Here is a 24,014-nt window from a genome sequence, read left to right on the forward strand (position 1 = left end):
TTTTTAATTCCATATCTAGTAAAGATTAAAAGTGACTTAGAGGGACACAAAGAAGTCACTGTATATCTGAAATAGTGAATGTCTAATTGCATTTGTACAAGCAACAGCCTTTGGGCATGAACCCTTGTGTTATATTATTAATACCTGATAATACTGCTGTATTAAAATCTCTCTTTATTGGCATCCCTTTTCCACTGCTTCTGAAGTTATTTTTTGCTCCATATTCGAAATTTTCTTGGTAAAAGCTGTAAGTTTCATGAACATGAAAAACTGCTGTAAGAAGCAGCAGTGTGTGGGCAATGCCTTGTATGGCCATGCCTGAACATAATACCTCTACCAGTAAGAATAAAGCCTTCTCCCTGGGACTTTTGTTTTAGAAGGTGTGATGTGATTAATTATACTTTTCCAGTCACAAATATATAAGCTAGCTAGGGCTGCTTGAATTGTGCTGTATTACCTGAAGGATTTCCCCCATTGTAGTGCTTGCAAATCTTTTCTGCAAGCTAATATATGTGTTATGTCTGATTTATGAACAGAGTGAAAAAACATTTTAAAAGGTGTGGTATCTGAGATTGCATTTAAAAAAAGTCTCTGTTATTTGCTAAAAATATGTTAAGACGGGCACAATCAGTGTTTGTCAATATTATTTAGTGTACATGAAAACTCAGTTCCATGCTTTCATAATGTATGGGTCCAGAGCACTTTATCATATTAATGCACTTTTAATCATATTGCTAATGAAGCTAAAGACTTCAGAGAAATAGAAAATTCCTTGATTAAAAGAAGTATATAAAACTGTTAGGTAAGAGGGAAACTGCGAAGACATATTGTTGTCTAACAAATATCTCTCTCTTTTTCTTTCCTCCATAATCTCATGTAGCAATGGGCCAAGGACTTGGCAAAACTGCCTGGCCCAAACCTACAGGAGGATATCAAACTATTACAGGTGGAAGATGTGGAAGAAGACATTCCTATGTTGGGTTGAGACCATTTTTGGATGATCAAGGCAGAGGTAGACATCAACAGAATGACAACTGCAAACAGTTAGAACTGGAAGATGTTCAAAAAGAGAATTCTTTAGGTATATATGTATCTGTGTGTATGTGCCATTTTGTTGTAAACTGGGATGCTTGGGGCTGCAAGGAGGAAAGGACACTGAGAGCCATGTAAGTGACTCATGTTAGTGAGCCACTTAAATAACATGAAAAGCACATTTTTTATGTCTTTAATTTGTTTTTATACTAAATTTCACTTTATTAAAGTATAAATAATCTAATAAATCTATATTAGGCTGTGTAGTTTTGTCTGAAGAACATTCATGAGTTAATGTGTTCTAACAAACTAGATAAGAGTAACGTTGTTTAATTCCAATTATTTTGTCTCCAAATTAAAATTCACATTTGGAAGAAAATGCCTATTCTAACTTGCTGTTTAGAACAAGACTGTGAAATATTTCATGCATCGTGTTCTCTCATGGTTGTTCTCTTTGTCAGCCGTAGTGAAAATTAGTTTAAGCCTCTAAAATGTCTTTAAAAGTTAATCTTTTATTTGTTCATACCAGTTAGACCACCTCCCTTTCTTGTTTAATGACTATTAGATATGTCTTGGTTTGAAAGACAGGTGTCTGCTAAGGAAGGCATGAGCCTCTTTTGAAATGGAAAATGTAAACCCCTTCCCTCCAAATTATTATAATTTTGAATTTAAGGGGCTCTCAGGAATAACAGTTCTTTACTAGGAAAATTAAAATAAAAATACAGTAATACAAAAGACCCCAAAACACTGTCAGTCAGAATACAACCTGACACCCCATCAATCAGTCTGGGTGTTGGCAGCAGTCCCATTAAATGGTGGCTGCAGTCCTCCTGGACTGACAGATGTGGTTCAGTTGAAGCAGTGCTCCTGTAGAAGGGTGCAGTGTTCCTCCAAAGGTCCAGTGATGATGTACAAGGGTCTGGTTTTCCTCTGGAATCCAGTGGGAAAAGGCTGCTCTGATGTTCCAAATCTCAGATTTTATTTAGGTAGGAAGTGTTTGGCTCCTCCCCCTGTGTGGAGCATCTCCCAATGGGATGATGTAATTTTATCAGTCATACAGTGGGACTCAATGGCCCATTAGCAGAAGATATCTCCCTGGAAGAAGGATGAGTTGTGGAAAAGGTAAAGAGCACTGCCCCACCTGGTTTTAACAGATGGTGATAGAACATATACTTTTGGTCACATCCTGCATTGCATCCCAAGACAGGATGTTAGTATTTGCCCAAATGCCTTCTGTGACATTAGCGTCTGAATAATAATTTAATGGAGGAATACAGAATGCCTTCTTGGATTGGAAACATGGTCCCGTTTCTTTGTCTGAGCTTTTCAGCTTAAAAAGCCCCATTTGATACAGCCTGAGATCTTCCTAAGTGCCCAGGGAGAAGGGACTTGGGGGTACTGCTCAACACTGGCTGAATATGAGCCATCAGTGTGCCCAGGTGGCCAAGGGCACCTGGCCTGTGTCAGCAGTAGTGTGGCACCAGGGCAGTGACCACCCCTTTGTGCTGGGCACTGGTTAGGTTACACCTCAAGTGCTGTGTCCAGTTCTGGGTCCCTCCATTCAGGAAGGTCGTTGAGGGGCTGGAACATGTCTGTAGAAGGACAGCAGGGCTGTGAAAGAGTCTGGAGCACAAGTCAGGTGAGGAGCAGCTGGGGGTGTTCAGCCTGGAGAAAAGGAGGCTCAGGGGGACCTTCCTGCTCTGTACAATTGCCTGAGAGGAGGCTGGAGTAAGGTGGGTGTGGTTCTTTCTGTTTTACAAACAAACAAAATTAAGCCTCCCCTGGTTCAATCTGAGGCCCATCACAATAGCAAGTGATGAAACAAGAGAAAATGGCCTGAGATTGCACCAGGGGAGGTTTAATTGTATGGTAGGGAAAATACCTTTACCAGAGGGGTTGCCAGTCATTGGAAGACGGTCCCCAGAAAACTGGCAAAGTTACCAGTTCCTGGAGGTCCTTAAAAGGTATGTATACACAGTCTAATGGTGGACTTGGCAGTGTTTGATTTATGATTGCACTTGATACATGAGTGGTCTTTTCCAGCATAAGTGATTCTATGGCTATACAAGGTAGCTTCTTTTTCTCCTCCTTCTATTATAGACTATTTTGAATCTGTTTTCTTACTCTAATATTTTCTTTTTAAATGATAGTAGCATAGTGCTGTTTTTTGCATTGTAATCCATTGTTTTTGTAAGCTGTTATGTGATCTAGATTGTCTTGGGGTGTTTTTGATTTTTTTTGTAATTAAAGTGTTTACTGTTGTCTATGCTTCATACATTTTGTATACTTTCATTTAGTTAAAGGTCTGTTTCCTGTAAGACGGTGTTGATGTTAGTGGAGATCTTCTTACCATCTCTTTATAACACTACCACATTTCTTATTTCAGTTACACAGAGAGCAGCATGCAGTTATTTTATGGGTTGTTAGATATATGCAGGTTAAGGGTGTATTCTCTCCCTCTTCTTAATACAGTTGCTTTGTGTATAAGTAAGTCTAATAACTAAATGCCTTTCCATTTGTTTGTGTGTATTACAACTCTTCAAGTTTATCTTACAGAGCTATTTTGGATTGATTTACTTTCTTTGCCTCTACTAGGCAACATTTTTCCCCAGCTGGTATTATATTTGGGTGGATAGGTATTACCTAAAATGCTGCATATTTCCTGAGTTAGAGGGAACTCACAAGGATCATTGAGTCCAACTCCTGGCCCTGCGTAGACATCCCCAAGAATCACTCCATATGCCCAGGAGTGTTGTCCAAACACTTCTTGAACTTTGTCAAGCCAGTGCTATGACCACTGCCCTGGGAAGCCTGCTCCAGTGCCCAACCACCCTATGGGGCAAGAACCTTTACCCAATATCCAACCTAAACCACCCCTGGCACAACTTCAGGCCATTCCCTTGGGTCCTGTCACTGGTCACCACTGAGAAGATGCCAGTGTCTGCCCCTCTTCTTTCTCTTTGGGGATGTTGAAGACCCAGTGAGATCTCCCCTCAGTGTCCTCCAAGATGAACAGACCAAGTCACCTCAGCCACTCCTTATGCGGCTTCCCCCTGTTGGTTCTTCACCATCTTCATGGCCTTCCTTTAGGCACTCTAATAGTTTTATGTCTTACATGGTGGCACCCAAAACTGGCCCAAGCACTCAAGGTGAGGCTGCCCCAGAGCAGAGCAGGGCACATGTTGAACTGCCAGGGCACATGTTGAACTTGTCATTGACCAGGATCCCCAGTGCTGCTCTCTTGCATCCCGATTTAGTGTCATCAGCAAACTTACTTTGTGTACCTTTGAGTCCTGTGTTGAAGTTGTTTATGAAGATATGAAGAGCACAGGGCCGAGGATAGAGCCCTGCAGAATCTCACTAGTGACAGGTCACCAGTGCGGTGTCACACTACTCCCTGTCCCTGTTTGTGCCTGACCCATGAGCCAGTTACTCAACCAACACATGATGTGTATATGCAGCTGTGGGCTAGGTATTTTGTCCAGAAGCATCATATGTGAGACAGTATCAAAAGCTTTGCTAAAATCCATAAAGATTATATTAATTAATTCCCTTGATCTGATAGGTGGGATACCCTGTCATAAAAAGGAGATAAGGTTTGACAAGCAGGACTTTCCTGTCAGGAAGCTGTGGTGGCTGAGACCAGTGACTGCATTTCCTTCAGGTTTTTCACTATATCAAAAAGTCATCTCTGTTGTTTAACAGTCACTGAAGTGAACTGACAGGCCTGCCTTTCCAGGGTCATCCTTGCCCTCCTTGAAAACTGGGACAGCATTAGCCGGCATCCAGCCAGTCTGGGGCCTCTGCAGATTCCTAGAATTGTTCAGAAATCATCGAGAGGCATCAACTGTGACATTGACTAGTTGACTTACCCTCAGATGAGTCCCATCAGGCCTTATAAACATACAGAGATTCAGCAGGAGCAGCAATCCTGTACAAGTTCAGGGTTGGCTGGGAGTTTATTGTTCTCATCATCATTGTCCTCTAGCTCAAGGCACTGGGGCCTCCTTGCACATCCTCTGTTTATCAGTCTTGAAGATGAGCAAAAAAACAATTCAGCATCTCTGCCTTGTCTCTGTCCCTGTGTGAGGTGACCATACTCATCCTGTAATGAACTAATGCTATTTCTGCACTGCCCTTGCTACCGACCTACTTAATAAAGTTCTTTTTATTGTCCCCCACATTTCTGGCCTGCATCAAGCCCAACTGAGTTTTGCCACATGAATTTTCTCCCTACAGTGGCAGCAGCATTTCTGTATTCCTCCCATGTCACTTGGCTTTGCTTCTACTGGCTATACACCTCCTTTTCTTGCTTTAGCTCCAAAAGAAGATCCCTGATCATCCAAGCCAGGCTTCTGCCTCACTTGCCTTCCAGCATTCTTGGAATTGCCTGTTCTCTTGGGGACATGGTCCTTAAAAAGTGACCAGCACTGACCCCAGCACCTTCCAAAGTGTTTTCCCAGCATCTCACTAACTAGTTCCCTGAGTAGCCTGAAGTCTGCTCTCCTCATGTCCAGAGCTGAAGTTTTTACTTCTGTCACCAGAGACTTTAAACTCGATCACTTCATGTTTACTGTGGCCAAGACTGGCACAAGTCTCCACTTGAGTCATGAGACCCTCTGTTATCAAGAGATGAATCAAGGAGAGCACCTTTCCCAATTGGCCACTTTGGTACCTGTACCATTAAGTTACCATTGAGGTGCTTTAGGAATCTAAAAAACTGTAGAAGATGAGTAGGAGGAGGTATTATAGGCAATATTGAAAATATGACTGGATTTGATCCTTGGTAACCTACTACACGTGACTCTGCTTGAGCAAGTGAAGTGGACTGGATGATCTCTAGAGGGGCCTGCCAACCAGCCTTGGCTCATAGCAATTTTGTGGAGGAGCTTCAAGATTCTAATTAGATACAGTATTATTTCCCAGAGGCCAGAGTCCTAGTGCTGAATGGCATAGTTCTCATATGTTTCCCATGCCAGGAATTCACCAGCCTAGTAATGGAGCCTCATCTAATGATTTAGATTCAATTTTGGACAAAATAATATGCACTAGTGCCTTGATTAGGAGTTTAAAAATTACTTGAACAAAAGGTTGATTTTGTAGTAGCAGTAGTATACACGGTTTTACCTTCTTTATCTCTTGCTGATAGATGTGATGTTTATATTCTCTTTATGCAAGAGGTGTTCAAGTGTAATTTGAGTGCTGTTTTCTTCATGTGAGGAGTTGCACTAAAAGGTTCTTTTAGTACAGAATGTCTAGTAGCAATAAGTGGCTTTATCTGAGTGTGGCAGAAGGCACAATTTAGCCAGTTAATGAATGGATAATCCAATATGGAGAAAAATGTTCTTCCAGTTTTCCTGTTACCTTTTAATTCCATTTTATAAAAACAATGTAAAAATTTTGCTTCTGTATGTGTTCAAGATTTTTTTTCCCTATTGCATCTGTAGCTGGAATTGTAAAATTTAGATCTATTTCTGTAGGTTTAGTTTGTATAAATGAGAAAGTAAATATATTATTGAAGAATGCATCTCTGATAAATGTTTCTGTCACTTTGCACTGCAGTCCTAATAAATTATCCCTTCTTTTTAATTAGCAGTTGTTGTAGACAAGAATATTTTTGTTGGTTTTGATTATTCCTGTGAATTCTTTCTTACAGGTTTCTCTGAAGACTCCAATCCATTGGTTCAAGTTTCTGCTGATTTATTAGATGAGCCTTTGTCAAAAGGTGCTGGCACTAGAGAACCTGTTTGCCAAGGTGCATCAAGCCAAACTTCTGAAGTGACCGTATCACCATTTTCTGTATTCTGTTACGGTCTAGGAGGCAACCAAATTTCACCAGAATTGATGAATCCTTATGAAAAATCTGAGGACCTTGCAGAATATGTAGCTGGAGGGCAAAATTATTTGAATGGTAAAAATGGAATTGCTCTTGTAAACATTGACTCCTATGAGCCAGATAGCAGTGATGGAGAGGAAGAGGATTCTCTAGACAAATATTCCTGGATAAAAGAAGCAACAGGTCTAATTCAGGAAAGACTAGGTAACATGCTCCCTCAATGTGAAAAAGAGGTGGAATCTATTAATGACTTACAGTCCCAACTGTCTGCTTCCAACCATAGCATTTATAGAGAAAATTGTAAAGAAGCAGAACCAGTGCCTTTGATAAGTCCAAACAATAGGACATTTATATCTGCTGAAGATGAAGCTTCACCAAAAATTAGTCTGAGTGATGACAGTTATGAAACACAGCAGATAAAACATTTAGTGGCTGTTGGAACTGGAATTCCCATACCAGTTGCTGATGTATTAAACATCAGTGATGGAGAAGCTGATCAAGAAGATTCATCTGAGCTAGTAGTAAGACCTAAAATTAGAAAACAAAATATTGCAAAACAGTTGGAGAGAGAAAATAATCTCCCTAATGATGATGAAGAGGAAGGTGATGCCTGGAGGAGAACTGAAATTGCTGATGTCCATCAGTGCCATCCTGAGTGTCCCTTAAGAGATGGTAAAGACAAGATGAGTTCTGGTGTGTTCTTTCTCTCAAGAATGCACAGTCATGAAAGGAACATAGATATAGATTTAAGAAGAAATGGAGTAGCTCGAGAACAAAATAATTTTCCAAGTAACAGTGCTTTTTGGAACGAGTTTGAAGGCCACAACACACATTACTTTATGTGCCACAAAGATGAAGACAGGTAAAATTTTGGTTTTAAGTCTGTTTTAGTATTGAATCTTTTGTGTAAATAATGTGAAAAACTGAACAATGTGTTAGCAAGTGGGCCATAAAAAAGAGGCATTTCAGAATATAATTAGATAACAAGATGCAAACTTTTTCTTTGTTACCCTTCACTCTTCTGGTATTGCAAAAAGCCTTTCCTTATGTCTGCAGTCAGAGCATCTTAGCCCTGAGGAATAACACTTGTTTATTTTATTTCACTTTTACTGAGCAGATGGAGGGTAAAGACTGAGTGACTTGTTCAACTTCGAAAGTTTTCTTCTATGCTTACTCTTCAAAATTTCTTTTTTTGCTACCAAATCTCAATATTCTGCATAACAGCCTATGTTCTTATGTCCAGTCTTTTGGAAGAAATTGTTCTTCCTTGTAATGTATGAAGAACAACTTGATAGGGTTACTTATAATCCCTTTCTAATGGGAATTCTTCAGACTACTAGGTGTTTCCAAAGTAGCTTTTAATTATTACCATTTTAGATTTACAAACTGCTCCAACCTTCACGTGAGAAGCAGTATTCAGGTTCCTCCTGCTTTGAGCTTTTCACCCAAAGACAAAGTAGTGGGGATAAACCTTATCTTGATTAACTTCTATTCATAAAATGTTAGTTTAGAACTCTTCACTATTAATTGGGTATTATATAACTGAGCTATTTGAGGGTTAAACATTTCTAACCATGATCATTTATGGAAGACATAGCAGTGTTTGTGATGGCTTTTTTCCCTATATTTTCTTGCAGTTTGCTTTCATCTTGTTGATTCTGTTCCTATGGCGTTCTTTACAAGACTTGTTCTGGATGTAGATATGACTGTCTTGTGCATGTGCTTGCCATTCATAAGCTAACCTGCTTACTAGATTGTGTTTCCTGTGTTTTTGTAGAAAGAAAAGCATGAAAATTAATTAGCATTAAATCTGGTCCTCAAAATATTGCAGTGTTGCAACTATGAGAGGACAAAATGTATTTTAAAATGGGATAGTAGATTTAGGGGCTTTTCTCCTTCAAGGTGTAAGTGTAGGGTCCTGCATTTGAGTGTGGGGGGAATAATGCCCAGTACCAGCACAGGCTAGGGGTTGACCCACTGGAGAGCAGCTCTGCTGGGTAGGATCTTGGAGGGCTGGTGGGTGACAAGTTGACCATGAGCTGGTCATGTGTGCCTTGGGGGCCAGGAGAAACAATGGGATCCTGGGATGCATCAGGAAGAATGTGGCCAGCTGGTCAGGGATGTGATCCTGCCCTACTTCTTGGCCCTAATGAGGCACATCTGGGTATTGTGTTCATTTTTGGTTTCCTCAGTTGAAGAAAGATAAGAAGCTACTGAAAAGGTTCCAGTGGAGGCCACAAATATGATGAGGGAGCCTGGAGCATCTTTCTTACAAGGAGACATAAGGGATCTGGGCCTGTTTAGTCTAGAGAAGAGAAGACTGAGAGGGATGTCACTAATGCAAATAAACATCTCCAAGGCAGGTATCAGGAGGATGGTGCCAGACACCACTGAAAAGTGGTCCTCAGTGACAGGACAAAGAGCAATGGTATAAACTAAAGCACAAGATGTTCTACCACAACAAGAAGAACTTTAGGTTGAGGGTGGCAGAGCACTGGAACAGGTGGCATGAGGAGGTCATAGAGTCTCCCATTCTGAAGACATTCCAAACCCCCCTGGGACAGTTCTTTGTGCCCTGCTCCTGGTTGGACTGCAGGATGGCAGAGGGGTTGGACTGGATGTTCTTCAATGGTTCCTTCCATCCCTGACAATTCTTTGATTCTTAATAAAGGTACTTGCAAATGAATTCTTCAATTCCTTGTAAAGTGTACTTTCCAAAAAATTTTGTTAGTTCATAGTCTTTTCCATTTTTAAATGCTGCTGCTAGAAGATTAAAATGCCATGAAGTATTGCATGTATGTAATGTATTTTACAATTATAGCATTGGCTTCCATGATGCATAATGATGGGTTATTGTAGCATGTCAAAACAAAACGTGGATTATTTGAAATATTTTTGATGATGACAGTAACTGAACCAGTAAACAGGAATCGTGTGTTTTTAACTTAGAATCCCCATAATTTTTGTTCTAAAAGCTAAAAATACTTAATGTTGATGAAATAAATTGAGAATTATTAGTCTGTACAAAGGAGTAATATGTTCACTCTTGAAAGGTGAAGTTTTATGTTTAAAGGCTTATACTGTACTTTAAGTTCATGCAGAGCTGCATAAAAAGTGGATTTGACATACGTGCCAGACTACATCCTTCAGCACAATGTTAGCTTATTCCCAGCCAAGGGAGAAATTCACCTTTTGGTTGCTGCAGTATGGGCCTCCACCTTACATTTTCACTTCAGGGAGGTGCACAGCTGTTGTGGTGTTAGTGTGTGGAAGCTGTCTGGGAAGGAGAAGGTCTTGCTTGTTTGTTAGAATCATATGTGTTCTAAGTTGGAAGGGTGGTGGAAGGTCCCAGACAGGGGTGGATGGAGGAGGATCATATCCATTAGCTCCATCCATTTAATTTTGGACTGTATGGCAGGTACAGGTTAGGAGGGGGTTCAGGGGAGGGACTATTGTCAGCAAATCCCCATGCAGATGCTAAGTTCATGTGCTTTGCTTTTGGCTAGTGACAAGTCTGTAACTCCCCAACCATTAAGTAGTGTTCTGCATCTGTGCGGAATTGAGCACAGTTAAATCCTGAGTTCTGAAATATTTAATGTTCTTCAATTGTTTAGTGTTAATGACTTCAGGTGTATCCTTTTCTGGTTTGAATTAGTGTTTGTGTATAAACCTTAAAGAGGGCAAATTTAACTAAAGCCAAAGGGAGGAGTACTTTAAAGTGTGTTGGAAGTCATTCTCGGATTATGAAATAGTGAGAACTAAAACAAGAGATCTGAGTATTTCAACAAATCTTAGAGTATGTAAGATGAAATTGTAAAATATATATTAAAAAACTTAATCAAACAACGTGAAAAACAAACAACATTCTGAACCAAAACAAACTCCCAACCCAAAACCAAAAAACCAAAGAGAACAAAAGGTTAAAAGAAGTCAATATTTAGCTTTAGATGGTGTAATATGAGATTCATTTGACTACATACCAGAATTTCATAGTAGATATGATTTCTATTTTAAAGTAGTCCATTAAAATAGCACAAAATTAATGAATATTCTCATTTCCATCTCTTTAAAGTAATCAAAATTGTGATAGTAAAATTTATTCCTGCCTCAAAATAAAATTCCTGTGTATATAATCTGCATCTTGAACGTATTTATTATTGTAAAGCTTGAAGTATATACTATGCTGTTTTTCAAGAACACTTAAAATTCATTAAATTAAAAGTTCTGTTGGCATGTATTTGTAATATTTGATAAAGAGAGGAAATTAGTGAGTTTGTAGGTGGAGAGGTAATGATATACTTACACATACTGGGTTTCGCTGATTAGAAAACTCTGCTGTGGGTGCTCTGAATTGCTTTATAGAATGAGGTCTAGTGAGCATGTTGTCTGTTTGTATGTATGTTTTCTTTACCTTTTTAAAGTGACATATCTAGTTGACTATCTTTTGAATTTTGGTAACTGTCACTGTAGTGAGTGAATTGTCTTAAGTGCCATTACCAATGGTAGCAGTAGTTCATCCTTCCTAAGACTGTGCTAGTGCTGCTATTTTGTTTAAGCTGCCCAAAGCTTATTTACTGCCCTTTTGTTTTTGGTAGCTGAGCAAATTGTCTTTTCAAAACTCCCCATTCATCTTGTTTCAGCTAGTGAATCAAATAGTTTGCAGTAAATTATTCGTTATATCTTTCTGTGTTAAAAAAAGTCATTCTATATGGCTTATATATTCTGACAGCTTTTACTTTAAATTTATTTGGCTGAGCAGTGAGGCTGACCTTGATGATTATTTGTTAATCAAGCACTGCCACTGCTGCCGTTTTTGTAATCTGGGAGAAAGATGTGTATAGTGAATCTGGTTTCTGTTCTTGAGTTGTTCCCTGTACTCTACATATGTGGCAAGGGAAGAACAAAACATTTTTACAAAGTAGGATGGGTAGAATTTTTGAATTCTTTGTTACAGACTTTCTTTTTTTTAATCAACTCTACATACACTTGATTTGTAATGCATCAATAGATAGCACAAGATGAATTTCTCTTAGAAAAAAGTTGTCTATATTGAGAGCGATGTTGATAGAAGAGTAGGAAATTGTTTTTTTGCCGTAAAGCAGTGTTTGAATTCGTACTCTCTTACCACGTTTAAATTGCAGCTCAGAGTGCAGTGATGGAGAATGGTCTACGTCTGTACCTTCCTATTTTACTGCTGTGGAAAAAGAGCAGTCCTCAAGTGATGAAAGCTGGGCGACTGTCTCATGCAGGGTGGAGCGTGATCCTGGTGTGCAGAGGAGCAGAAGTGGTGGGAAACAGGAGAGCATAGACTTCTGTTTCCAAGAAGGGTATGCCTTTATTTTATTAGCTAACTTCCTATAGCTTCTGGCATCACCAGTAGTAGTGTGTTCACATAACACTACACAGAATAACATCTAAAAGCAGTTACCATGCTGAATCATTTGCCTACATCACATTAATCTGAGCAGTTGTAGTAATCAGGGAAAATATGGCATTTCATGCAAATAGTTCTATGTAATGAAAAATGCAGAAAAAATTAGAGTGCACTGGCATGCTGTGTAAACATGGTTAATAGACTTAATATATTGACTTTAAAAAGCCAGTTAGACAAGTTAATTGTTAAGATATACATGTTACATAAACATCTTTTGATACTGCTTGGGACTCCTTGAAAAGAACTTTCTGCTTTATTGCATTTCCTGTTCTACTCCTGCTCCTTATTTTCTGCAGCCCTATCAGTGATTTAAGTAAACTTGAATTACTTGCTTGCTCTAGTAACTTTAAACTTACTTTATTTTTCCAGTCATTGAGTACTTTATAAACTGCAGGTGCCTTGGCTAACAGGCAAAATTTGTAGCTATATACGAGAAGAGTATGCTTGGCTTTTTTCTAAGCGTCTAGTATTGACTCTAGTTTGGATCTTTATAAAGCAAAGGCCACACCAAAGTGTTCTTTCAGCTTCTTCCACTCTGAGGTGCACAGTAGCTATTGCCAAGCAGTCCATTTTGTTGTTAATACTTTTTTATTATTCTCCACATTTTTGGGTCTTGGAAAAGTAGTGAGACTTTATGAAAACTTCATGACAGCTCATCTCTTTCAGAATGAGAGTAATGGAACTGTGTGCTTTTTTAACTTTCTTTGATATCAACAGCATGAAAATGTGTGCATCTTTAACATAATTCCCATTTATTTTTCTTTTTATAAGGAAAGTGAGCCTCACAGCCCCATGACTCTCTGTATCCAGCTGACTTGTGCTCCTCTAGAATATTCAGGAATGAGAAGAGTCTTTCTCTTGCAAGATAGCTTCTCTTGCAAGTAGTACCTCTTTGCATCACATTCAGCCCAGGCTTTGCCATGGAGGCTGCTCAAGACAATCTTTCTCCTTAGTGCCTTTAGGAACTTGCAGATAAATAAGAAAATGTTTAGTACCTGATGTATTAACCCTGGCAGAGATGCTGGCTGTACTAGTGAAAAATCAAAGCAAACTGCTTCCTGTACTGCTGGCCTTGAGCCACAGAATCATGGGTGCTACTAGATCCTGAGTCTGGAGCTGATACCACTGGGAATTTCTTGAATTTTTATGGCAAATGCTGAATTTCCAATCTGGGCCTCTGCAGTCTGGGAAACATGCCTGTTTAATCTTTTTATGTTTGGCTTTTGTTGCTTATGTGTGTTTATAAATTCTCTTAACCTTTTAATTTTAGCTTTTCATTTATTTATATAAAGGGAGCAGGCATTATTGGAGGAAGGTGAAATTCCTTGGTTACAGTATCGAGAAGAAGTAGAAAGTAGCAGTGACGAGGAAGATGATCCAGTTAGTGATTTTGTACATCTGGGATTCTTCTTGTTGGATGGAAATAACAACCTTGAGGATGACTCCAGTGTGAGTGAAGACCTGGATGTGGAGTGGAGGTATGCATTTGGTAGTTGTCTGCTTTAATTGCAGAGGTTTTGTAGTTACTATTTTGTTTTCTATGTAACATGTCAGAAGTACTCATGGCTTTTCAGTGTGCAGTTGCTTCAAGGACTAATAACCTCAGTTTTAAAGCTTAAGGTATTTCAAGTGCTATGTATTTCCTAATGAGGGAAAAGGGAATAGATTTGCTGAATCAGGCTGTTATTTGAGAAAATTTTGGTGCCCTAAATATGCAAGGCATGGGTGTATTTTTAAATTTAATTTTTAAGGGGAAGCGTAGCAAAAATATGAATGGCAGTAACAAAGACAATATAAAGACAATATGAATTTTATCAGCATTCAAGTCAGTCATTTTATAATTGGTATTTTTGTCCTTTGAACTGGCATAAGTTAGTCATTATAAATCTATTTTATTTCTCTTTGAAATGCCATGCACTTACCTAATATTATTATAATTTGGAATGCTTCACTCCATTTTCTGTCCTTAGATTATTGAAGGATATTACAATCAATTTAGTATAAAAATGCTGCAAACACCAGGAGTAAAGTGATTGGAGACACATTCAAAATAGTGTAATGTATAATAGTATAATGTGTTTGTTTTAGAATGTGATAGACAAAAAGCTTTCCGGTGAGAAACATAACACTTGATCTCTGTGCTTATTAAAATATAAACTCAACTGTAGACATACCAACACTGTTGTTTTCTCCTTGTGAAGTTGTATTGTGGAAGAGCATAAATGGGACTAATGAATGAAAGTCCAACAAGAAGTAAGGCATGTATTTTTAGACTGTCAGGCAGTAAGCTAGCAATGGAATTAATAGTGTGATAGGGACAGAAGCTGTTTTAAGTGTTGGAGGTTAGCTGTGGTAAGCTTCCTAGTTATTTAAAAGAGGAACAAAGATGTTGATGGTCTGTTGAGTTTTGTCAGCTGAGCACATACAGACCTGTATATCATTTCACTTGTTTATGTTTTAAGATTTGATTTCTGAATTTCTAAAACAGAACTCAAAGGAGCTGCCATTCATGAACTGTGACACATGATGCAACCAAAATCTGACTATTAATTGTAAAGCAACCTTAACAGCACACATGTGAAACATACTAGCTGAACTTGCACCCTTTCACAGTAAAAACACCTATCAGGATGTTCTGAAGTATATACTGTAGGAGTGTGATACTAGTGTGCTGGGACCAGGGGTAGGGAGCTGCAGAACTGCCTCTGAGAGGCTGGGGCTGCCCTATGTGGGACACAGCTGGTTCCAGCTGGCTCCAGTGGATCCACCATGGGGTGGGGCCTCTGGGAGAGGTCTAAGAAAGGATAAAAAATTATGAATAGCAAGCCATGGGTGAAAGAGAAAGAAGCATGATGTGAGAAGCGGCCCTGCGGACACCAAGGTCAGAAAAGAAGGAAGAGGAAGTGCTCTAGGTGCTGGAGAAGACCATGGTGGAACAGGTAGGGATTTGCTGAAGGAACTGTGTCTGGGGAGAACTGATGCTGGAGTAGTTGGTGAAGGACTGCAGCTTGCAGGAAACACCCTTGCAGAGAGGAACAACCCATGGGCAGATGACAGCCCCTGTTCATTTCCCTCTGCCCTGCTTGGGATAGGGGAACTTGGAGGACTTCAGAATGAAGGGGTGAAGTTGAGCCTCGAAATAAGGGGAGGGCTAAGGAAAAGGTATTTTAGTTTTTGTCTTTGTTTCACGCCATTCAAATCCATTTTTATTGGTGATAAATTCATAGGATCATAGAACAGCCTAACTTGAAAGGAATCTAAAAAAATCATCTGGTTCAACCTTTCAGTAAAATTAAGGCTTTTCCTGATTTGAGTCTGTTTTGCCTGTGGTAGTGGTGGATGACTCATGGCCCTTTTTCTTGACGCATAAGTTTTTAATCTTATTCACATGTCCCGTTGAGACAGGAGAGGGAGAGATCAGCTGGCTGTGTATCTGGCTGTTAACTGGTGATGTGCAATAATTTGATATATACATACTTTGTGTTGTAACTACGGATTTTGAAAATAAGTTGGTGTTTCCTAACCCATGTTTTTCAGACTACTTGATGAGTTTGGTGATGGCCTAGGACTTGCTCAAGCCATTCCTTACATGGAACCTCAATTTCTCACATTTATGGCACTAGAGGGACGCTTAGAAGCTGTGGAGGTATTAAAATATTTTTTATGGTCTTATATCAGTGATGTTGTGATACAAATGTTTATAGTTGCATTCTTTTTGAACTTGATCTGAAAATCAGGAGAATAATAAAAAAATACTTCCCTGTGTTAGCTTGAACTTTTGGGTCTGCAAACATGAAAATACATCTTGGAAGTTTTTTTTAAAGGATGTACTACAATAAGTCATTGATCAGCACCTATTCCTTTTAGTATATGTGTTTATTTCCTTGTTCTGCAAAGAAAGTTACTGGTTTCTACCAGTATAAACATATGCCATTTAATTCTGAAGAATTTTTCCAGATTCGCTACATAACAAAGGAAAGCTTATACTTGAATCTGTGCCAGTGAATTGTCCCAGCTCTTTTTTTCTTCTTTTGCAAGAGTACATTTGGATGTCTCAAGTTTTTATTTATCAGTACTTCTATTGACTTTTTGACTTTTCTGTGTTTATGCCTTTTGTCTTTACCTTGTTTTATCCCATTTCACCTGTCTAAATTTGGATAGACCAAAGCATTTATTATCAAGAACCAGCGTGGTTATGATCTTTGTCTTTTGTTTATTACATCAGGTTGGTCAATGTCAGTGAATATAGAGCTAGCTGAAGTCCAGTCTGATGCAGCACAACAATTCTTGCACTGCCAGAAATCTTCCCTGCAGGGTATTTGTCAAAATAAGAGTTAAATGATGTGTAGACATATAATATGGTGTTGCAACAGCAGAACTAAATGTTTTGTGGGTGACATAAGTTTAGGGCAGCAAGAGGCAGTTTGACCACTAGCACTTATTTTAAAGGCATGAACAGAGCAGCCTGTATGTCACAGTGTGCTTACATACAAAATATTAAGGGCACTTTGAAATGGTCTGTAAAGGTGGCAGACAGTGGAGCAATCATAGATAATAGGGTTTTTCCCCATGGATACATGCAAAGTCAATGATTTTCTGAATAAGCTTCCCAGATCTTTTCCAAGGCAGTGAAAGGGCTGTAATGAAATTTCCAGGTTTTGTATGTCCCTGAAGGTATATGGGAGGTCATTATTCATGATCAAGTATTACAAGCTGTGTAAGGTCTTGGTAACAGCTACTCATTTAGCGACACTTCATTAACATGGAGAAGGTCTGTTAATATTCTTATTGTAAAAGCAGTATTTTGAAGCCAGATAGAGAAAATTTTTGTCTTTTTCATAGCTGCTGGTTCTCACTACATCAAAAAACCCAGAACTGCAAAAGCTGTTGACCTCCTCCTTTGCACCAAAGCGAGAGGATCTATGTGGAGAGGGGAAGCTAATCCCATTTTTTTTATCTGCACATTAACACTTGAAAAAGAGACTGAGTTTATTATGACTCTTTAAGTTTTTCTTTCTCATTCCTGTGTAACAATATTTGCCTAAGTACTCTGTCAGAAGTGTGTACAGTCCTGTCAGAGTGATCTGTAAAAGTAATCCTAGGTGATTATGTGAATGGCTGGCTGAGGAGGTGCTATAATTACATTTGTGTCACCAGGAACAGAGCATCACTGAACACCATTAGCAAGCAGTCAAGTGACTATAGAGGCCCCTGTGGTACAGGGCACGGTAAATGTGGAAAAGCCAGTTGTCATACATAGCATTTGTGCTTGAAAATAGCATATATAAGGGTGTGAAATTTTAAGGTAGGCATGGAAGTCTGGCATATTTGGAATTAGTCAGCAGAAAGTGATAACTAAGTAATTAGAGGAAGAATTGTATGGACTGTGACTACATGGACAGCACAGGTTTTGATTAAGGATCCAAATATTCCCTTCAAATCTCAAGCAGAATATAGAGCACATATTTTTACAGTATGAAGTGGCTACTAATTTTTTTCAGAAAATACAAGCAAAATAATTTACTATTGCTTTGAAATACTTCAAAGGGATGTGACACAGTAAAACATCCAAAATTCAAGCGTATTGTAATTGGAGGGCAGGGAGTGGGAGAGATCTACCCCAAATAATTGTGTCATTTGGAGGGGAGAAATAATGCAAATATTAGATACTCGTTTTGAAAAGCTATGTTCTATAAGGCTCTGTGTTCCTAAAAACTAATAGAATATTAGTGTGATTTAAAATATTCTTTACTTCCATCTGTTACTCCCAGCTATATATTTTCTTTGTATCTGGTTTACTTCATTACCAGTACAGATCAGGCTGATTGGCTCTGCTGCGTCAATGAAAAAAATACTTCATAAGTGTTTCCTGTGCCAGTTCACAGATGTGAGGAGCTTAAACTCCTGTAGGCTGTAGCACTCTTGATTTAACTGAAAAATGTCCAGCATTTTCTGTTTGGTACATGGAGAAGTAAGCAGTCATAAAAGTAATAAGAGAAAGTATAGTTATTTTGAAGATCCATCAAATAAAAGTTATAAAACAAACACTACTTTGCTTTGGGTTTGAAAATGTGGTTTTCATCCTCAGAGTCACTGTAAGATTTTGTGTCTGTGATGTTTTGTGTAGGTTTCAGAAGCAAGCAAGCAATACAATGTTTTTTGTTTGAGAATACTCATGCTGAACATAAACAGAGAAGTTTGACACACAAGTAATGCTGCAACCATCTGTAACCCTGGGATCTTACCTAGTTTTCACTCTGATTAAGCATAGTATTTTTGCCTACAGTTTATTCTCAGACCATTGCAGTTGGAGAGAAAAACAAATACTAAAATCATCCTAATGTTAGTAAGGTAGTATTGCCTGCTGTATCTGCTGTATAATACAGCAGGTATCATACCTGCTGTATTTTGCTGTGCAGAATTTGATGGGTATTAGCTGTAAAATTGGAGCAATGTACATGTTTTGTAGGGGGACTTTCACATGGTACTAGGGATAGCCCCAGGTTTTCGCTTACACTGACATTTCTAGATGAGAATACATGTTGCAGTAGGAGCTGTAAATACTTCTTAGCTCATGCAGATCTCTCTCTGACACAAAGGTTTGTCTGTAGGTATAAAACTACTAGTTTAGATGTGTGGTAGTGTGGAAACTTGTGCTACATTGTCACTGTGATCCAAGTCCAGGCATGTTTTCAGACAGCAGCTGTATTAACTTCAGGGAAAGTTTAAGAGGAAAGACTACTGAAAAGGTTTCTGTATAATCCAGTGGTTCTCTAGTATATAGAGCTTTTTAGTTAAGTGTATTCTCAATGTTTTAAAAATACCATGCTATCTTACACTTCTTACTAAGAGTTTTGTGGCCAATAGAGTAATTTTCAAGTTGGTTGGAACAGTAAGTAGTTGTACTTAAAGGATGTGACTAATTCATTCAGGGTGTGAACCCAGTGCTTCTGTGTTCTTGGTTCTTCAGTTTCAGGTTGTTTGCTGTTCAAAAAGGTAGTACGTTTCTCAGCAAGTATAACCAACTATTCTGAGTTCTGTGATTTTAATTTCTTTTTCTACTGGTTGTCTTTTCAGTGTCTTACATAGTTGAGTGTATGATGTACACAGCAAATATGGTCTAGACTTGTAGTCTTAAAGATTTTGTATGGTAAAAAATTTGAGTTTAAAAAAAAGTTACTTCAGAGCATTTTGTCTGTCTTAAGATTTTAAATATCTATATGGATCTTGGGGTTTTTATTTCTTGAAGTTTAAAGCAAAGGTACTTAGTATTTTTTGTTTGTGCCTGAGTAATTCAATAGTTGAAGCCAGGAAACACATTAATAAGGCATTTATTTTCACAAGCAAAATGAAAGGACCGTTTTAGATTGGCAAGCTCTATTACATTTTCAACTTGCTACCTTTTCTGTAACTTTTTAAAATTAACAAATGTTCATTATAGATTAAGTTGTGACTCTGTCCTCATACTTTAAGAATGCTTTAAAAGCAAGGCATTATTGTTTTGACCTTCAGTTTCATCTCACTCATTACAAAAATAAAAATTATGTAATGGTTAGTTTGACACACATATTCCATTTTTAAAAGTAATACTGCTAGAATTGGGTTCCTTTTCTTGCTTGTTTGTTCTGTATGAAATCTTACATTTATGAGTAAGAGAACTTGATCTCTGCTTACTCCTTTTAGACTGCTCTGGCACAGTTGGAATCTCTTACATTTGATGTTGAACAGACTCATCCACCAGCTACGAAAGAAGCTATAGACTGTCTGCCACAGATTATCATTACAGGTGACTACAATGGTATGGAAAAATAATGAAAAAGGAATTTCAACAGAGTTTGTACAACAAGTTCAACTTTCTCTAATACAGTAGATGCGATAATTAAGTATACTTACTGCATCATGCTGTTTTAAGATCTTTTGAATCTGAATATAATTTTGATCTATTTGGAAAACTAATCACAGTAATGCAATTACTGTGACTGTACTTTGTCACCATTTGTGATACTGTTGATAATATATGTATTTTAATTTGCGCTCATCTTAGATGTAAAACAAGGTATTAATACTTTTTCTTCATCTGGGGTTTAGGTCAAGAGCAGTGTTGTACTATCTGTTGCAGTGAATATGTAGAAGGTGAAAGCATAACAGAGCTGCCCTGTCGTCATTTGTTTCACAAACCATGTGTAACTCTTTGGTTGCAGAGAGTAAGTACTACAGGATTGGTGGAGGATTTGGTGGGCGGGGGGATGTATTTTGTGTATTCTTCTGGGAAGAACAACTTTAACTCTTTGAAAATGTGGGATGAAATAACAAGAAATAACTGGCTGTTGAATTTATGCACTATGGGACCAAATTCTTGGGCAAGTGAGGAAAGAAATTTATATTTGTACTTACCTGAAGGGCAATTTTTTCAATAGGGGGAATATTTCTGTATGGGAAAACATGTTTTCCTTTACTAAGAATGAAAGACATGTATATATGTTGTGTGTGCATATATATATCTATATATATCATATATAGATATATATATGTTATAACTTGTTTTGGTACAAGAAAAGCTTTCTTTACTATATTTCTGCCTTGAAGTTAAGATGATGGAATCATTTTCTCTGGGAAGAGCAAAGGGTTTGCTCTGTCTTACCATGATATCATGGTGACTTTTATGTCACGTTTATGGTGACAGCTAAGGCTGGCAGAGGAAATACTAAAATGCTTGTGGATTAACTTTATTTAAAATTACCTTTAGTAATTCTATATGATATTAAGTTTCATTTTCATGATCTGTAATCAGTTCCCTTCCAAATGTCTTTAAAAGGCTTGCCTCATGTTGAAACTAGACTAAAACAACCATAATTAATGAACTGGTATGTTTTTTTCAGTTGTGCTTGCACTCACCTTTATGTGCAGTATGAGCCTGGATTTGGTAGTTCTCAGTGATCTTATAGTGTAACACAATTTTCTCAGGAATATAAGAGAAAGATAGATTGAATGTACAATGGAGGTCATATCAGAACACCTCCAGCATGGAGGGTTGTTGGATTTAGTTGATGCGTTTATAAATTTTTTTTGGCTTGATAATGTCGATTATCATATTAATTTTTCTTGTTTTACACATCTGCCTCTTTTTTGTCATAGTAAACTTCTATTGCTGAAAACTAAGACAAAGTACTTCCTCTTAGATTTGGGCTGTACCTAACATGTTTTTAATCCTTGCCTCAAAAAAAAAGTCCCACCTGTAAAATCAATGCTGTGAAGAAGAACCTGATGCATTTGCTGTGGAGCTGGTGTAAATGCAAAACAAATCTTTTTTCTGGGTTTGTGTTAGGTGTCAGCTCCACGTAGATATACAGTCAAATCTGAGTTTGTGGTGGTACTGTTGGGGAGATCCTAAATACTTTATAAATAATAACTTCCAGGTTTTCAGAAGAATTGAATGCAAGCTGTGCAAATTAACCTAAATGGTGGGTTTTTTTTTTTCTCTTTTTGTAGTCGGGAACATGCCCTGTTTGTCGTCATGTGCTTGCACCTGTGCTTCCTGAAGCAGCTGATGACACTGGTTTTTTTATTTGATTGATGATTCACCATCTTCTGCTAACATTGCTACAGAACCCTCACACTAGAGTCAGAAATAAAATCTGCCACCAAAAAAAATGTAAATTTTGCCAGTTTTAATTACAGTGTGAAAACAATACAGTATAAAATATTAATATATAGTCATGGATTGGCTTGGGTTGGAAGGATGATCTGGCTCCAACCCCACTTGCTGTGGGCAGCAACACCTTCCTCTAGACCAGATTGCTCCAAGTCACATCCAACCTGGCCTTGAACACTTCCAGGGATGGGACTTCCACAGCTTCTCTGGGCAACCTGTGTCAGGGCCTCACCACCCTCACAGTAAAGAACTACCTCCTAATACGCGATCCCAGCTTTTCTTTTCATTTGAAACCATTCCCCCTTATCCTGTCACATGCCCTTGTGAATAGTCACTCTCCATCCTTCTTATGGAGTCCCTTCAGGGGCTGGAAGGCCACAATTTGGTCACCTCAAAGCCTTCTCTTCTCCAGGCTGAACAATCCCCAGCCTTTCCTCATAGCAGAGGTGCTCCATCCCCCTGATCACCTTCCTGTCCCTGTCTGGACTCTTTCCAGCAGCTCCATGTCCTTCCTGTGCTGGGACCCCAGGGCTGGAGGTGGCTCTGCAGGTGAGGTCTCATCAGAGCAGAGCAGAGGGGCAGAATCCCCTCCCTCCCGTGCTGCCCACGAGGCTCTGGATGCAGCCCAGGACACACTTCTCTGTCTGGGCTGGGAGTGCCCATGAGTGGCTCATGTCCAGCTCTCACCCCCAGCACCCCCAAGTCCTTCTGGGCAGGGCTGCTCTCAATCTGTTCATCCCCAGACTGGGCTGGCACCAGGGATTGCCCTGACCCAGGTGCAGCACCAGCACTCGGCCCTGTTAAACCTCAGGAGATTCCCATGGGCCTCTTCTCGAGCTTGTCTATGGCCCTCTGGATGGTATCCTGTCCCTCAGGAGTGTCAACTGCACTGTTCAGCTTCATCTGAGATTTGCAAAGGCGGCACTTGATCCCTTTGTCTGTGTCACTGATAAAGACCTTAAAAAGTTCTGGTCCCCATAGGGATCCTTATGGGCCACCACATTTCGCTCTTGTTGATTGGGACTCATTGTCCCATTGACTACCACCCTCTAGACATGGCCATCCAACCACCTTTTAGCAATCTAGCAGCCCACTCATCAACTCCATTTCCAATTTAAAGAGAAGGATGTTGTGGGGGATGCTGTCACAGGCTTTGCTGAAGTCCAGATGAATGACACCTTTACAGGTCACTCTGTTATGTGGGAAAGAATGAGAATACAAATGGAAAAAATAAGCTTGTTTCTGTTTTAAGTTTCATGTTATCTATACAGGCACCAATACATTGGAAGCATTCAGATTCTGACACATTAATAAGTTAATTTGTTTTGGCCATTAGACAAAGAGGTAACAATTTTTTCCTAACTAGCCATAGCAACAGTAATTAACATAGTGTGAAAAGAACTTCCCTCAAGTCAAAGGGACAGTTCCAAGGATTTTTGATAAGGTTACATGGTAAGCTGTCATGTAAGTTGAAACTCTGCACACACTTTCCTTCCAAGGCAGAAAGCTCCTGTTTCTGCTTCTTTCTTTATTTTAGTTTTAGTTCTCACTATTTCTTTATTCTGTGCTTGATTGAACACCTGTGGAAAACAAACTTTTTTTGTGAAGTAAAGCTGCAAAATGCAATTACTCTCTGTCTCTAAAAAATAACTCCCTACAAACCATATAAGCTGCTTATATAAGCTGTGAAAAGTCTTTGAATCAGAGTATCTGAGTGGAAAGGGCCCTTACACATCACCTAGTTCAAATCCTGCCTGCTGTGGGCATTAAGTTGTTCCAAGCTCCATCCAGACTGGCCTTGAACACTTCTAGGGATGGGGCAGCCACAGCATATCCAGAGAGCCTGTTCCAGTGCTTCACCACCTGCATAGTAAACAATTTCTTTCCAATATCTAATCTGAACCTTCTTTCAGTTTAAAACCCTTACCCCTTTTCTTATCACAGGACTCTCTGGTAAAAAGTTCCTCTTCAGCTATTCTGCAGCCACCCCTGGGAGGCTACTTTAAGGTCCCCCTGGAGCCTTCTCTTCTCTGGGTTGAACAATCCTAGCTCTCTGAGCC

The 24,014-nt window shown here is 38.9% G+C and overlaps 1 protein-coding gene across 1 annotated transcript; it reads left to right on the forward strand.

Moving 5' to 3' along the window:
• The first annotated feature begins 876 nt into the window (after nucleotides 1–876).
• On the forward strand, nucleotides 877–21,915 carry PJA2 (praja ring finger ubiquitin ligase 2). The gene is made up of 8 exons (XM_062513655.1): nucleotides 877–1,081; nucleotides 6,689–7,730; nucleotides 12,010–12,195; nucleotides 13,595–13,780; nucleotides 15,840–15,948; nucleotides 19,986–20,100; nucleotides 20,391–20,506; nucleotides 21,792–21,915. The coding sequence occupies exons 1-8, from the start codon at nucleotides 883–885 to the stop codon at nucleotides 21,870–21,872; spliced, it is 2,034 nt and encodes a 677-aa protein (XP_062369639.1). The 5' UTR covers nucleotides 877–882; the 3' UTR covers nucleotides 21,873–21,915.
• The last annotated feature ends 2,099 nt before the right edge of the window (nucleotides 21,916–24,014 follow it).

The sequence above is a fragment of the Cinclus cinclus genome, chromosome Z (assembly GCF_963662255.1).
Source record: "Cinclus cinclus chromosome Z, bCinCin1.1, whole genome shotgun sequence".
Lineage (NCBI taxonomy): Eukaryota > Metazoa > Chordata > Aves > Passeriformes > Cinclidae > Cinclus > Cinclus cinclus.

Bases quoted from the DNA above. Each gene is read 5' to 3' on its own strand.
- PJA2 (XM_062513655.1), top strand. From the start codon at position 883: ATGGGCCAAGGACTTGGCAAAACTGCCTGGCCCAAACCTACAGGAGGA. The intron at 12,196-13,594 runs GTATGCCTTTAT...ATTTATATAAAG, and splicing joins GACTTCTGTTTCCAAGAAGG to GGAGCAGGCATTATTGGAGG. The intron at 20,507-21,791 runs GTAAGTACTACA...CTCTTTTTGTAG, and splicing joins TAACTCTTTGGTTGCAGAGA to TCGGGAACATGCCCTGTTTG.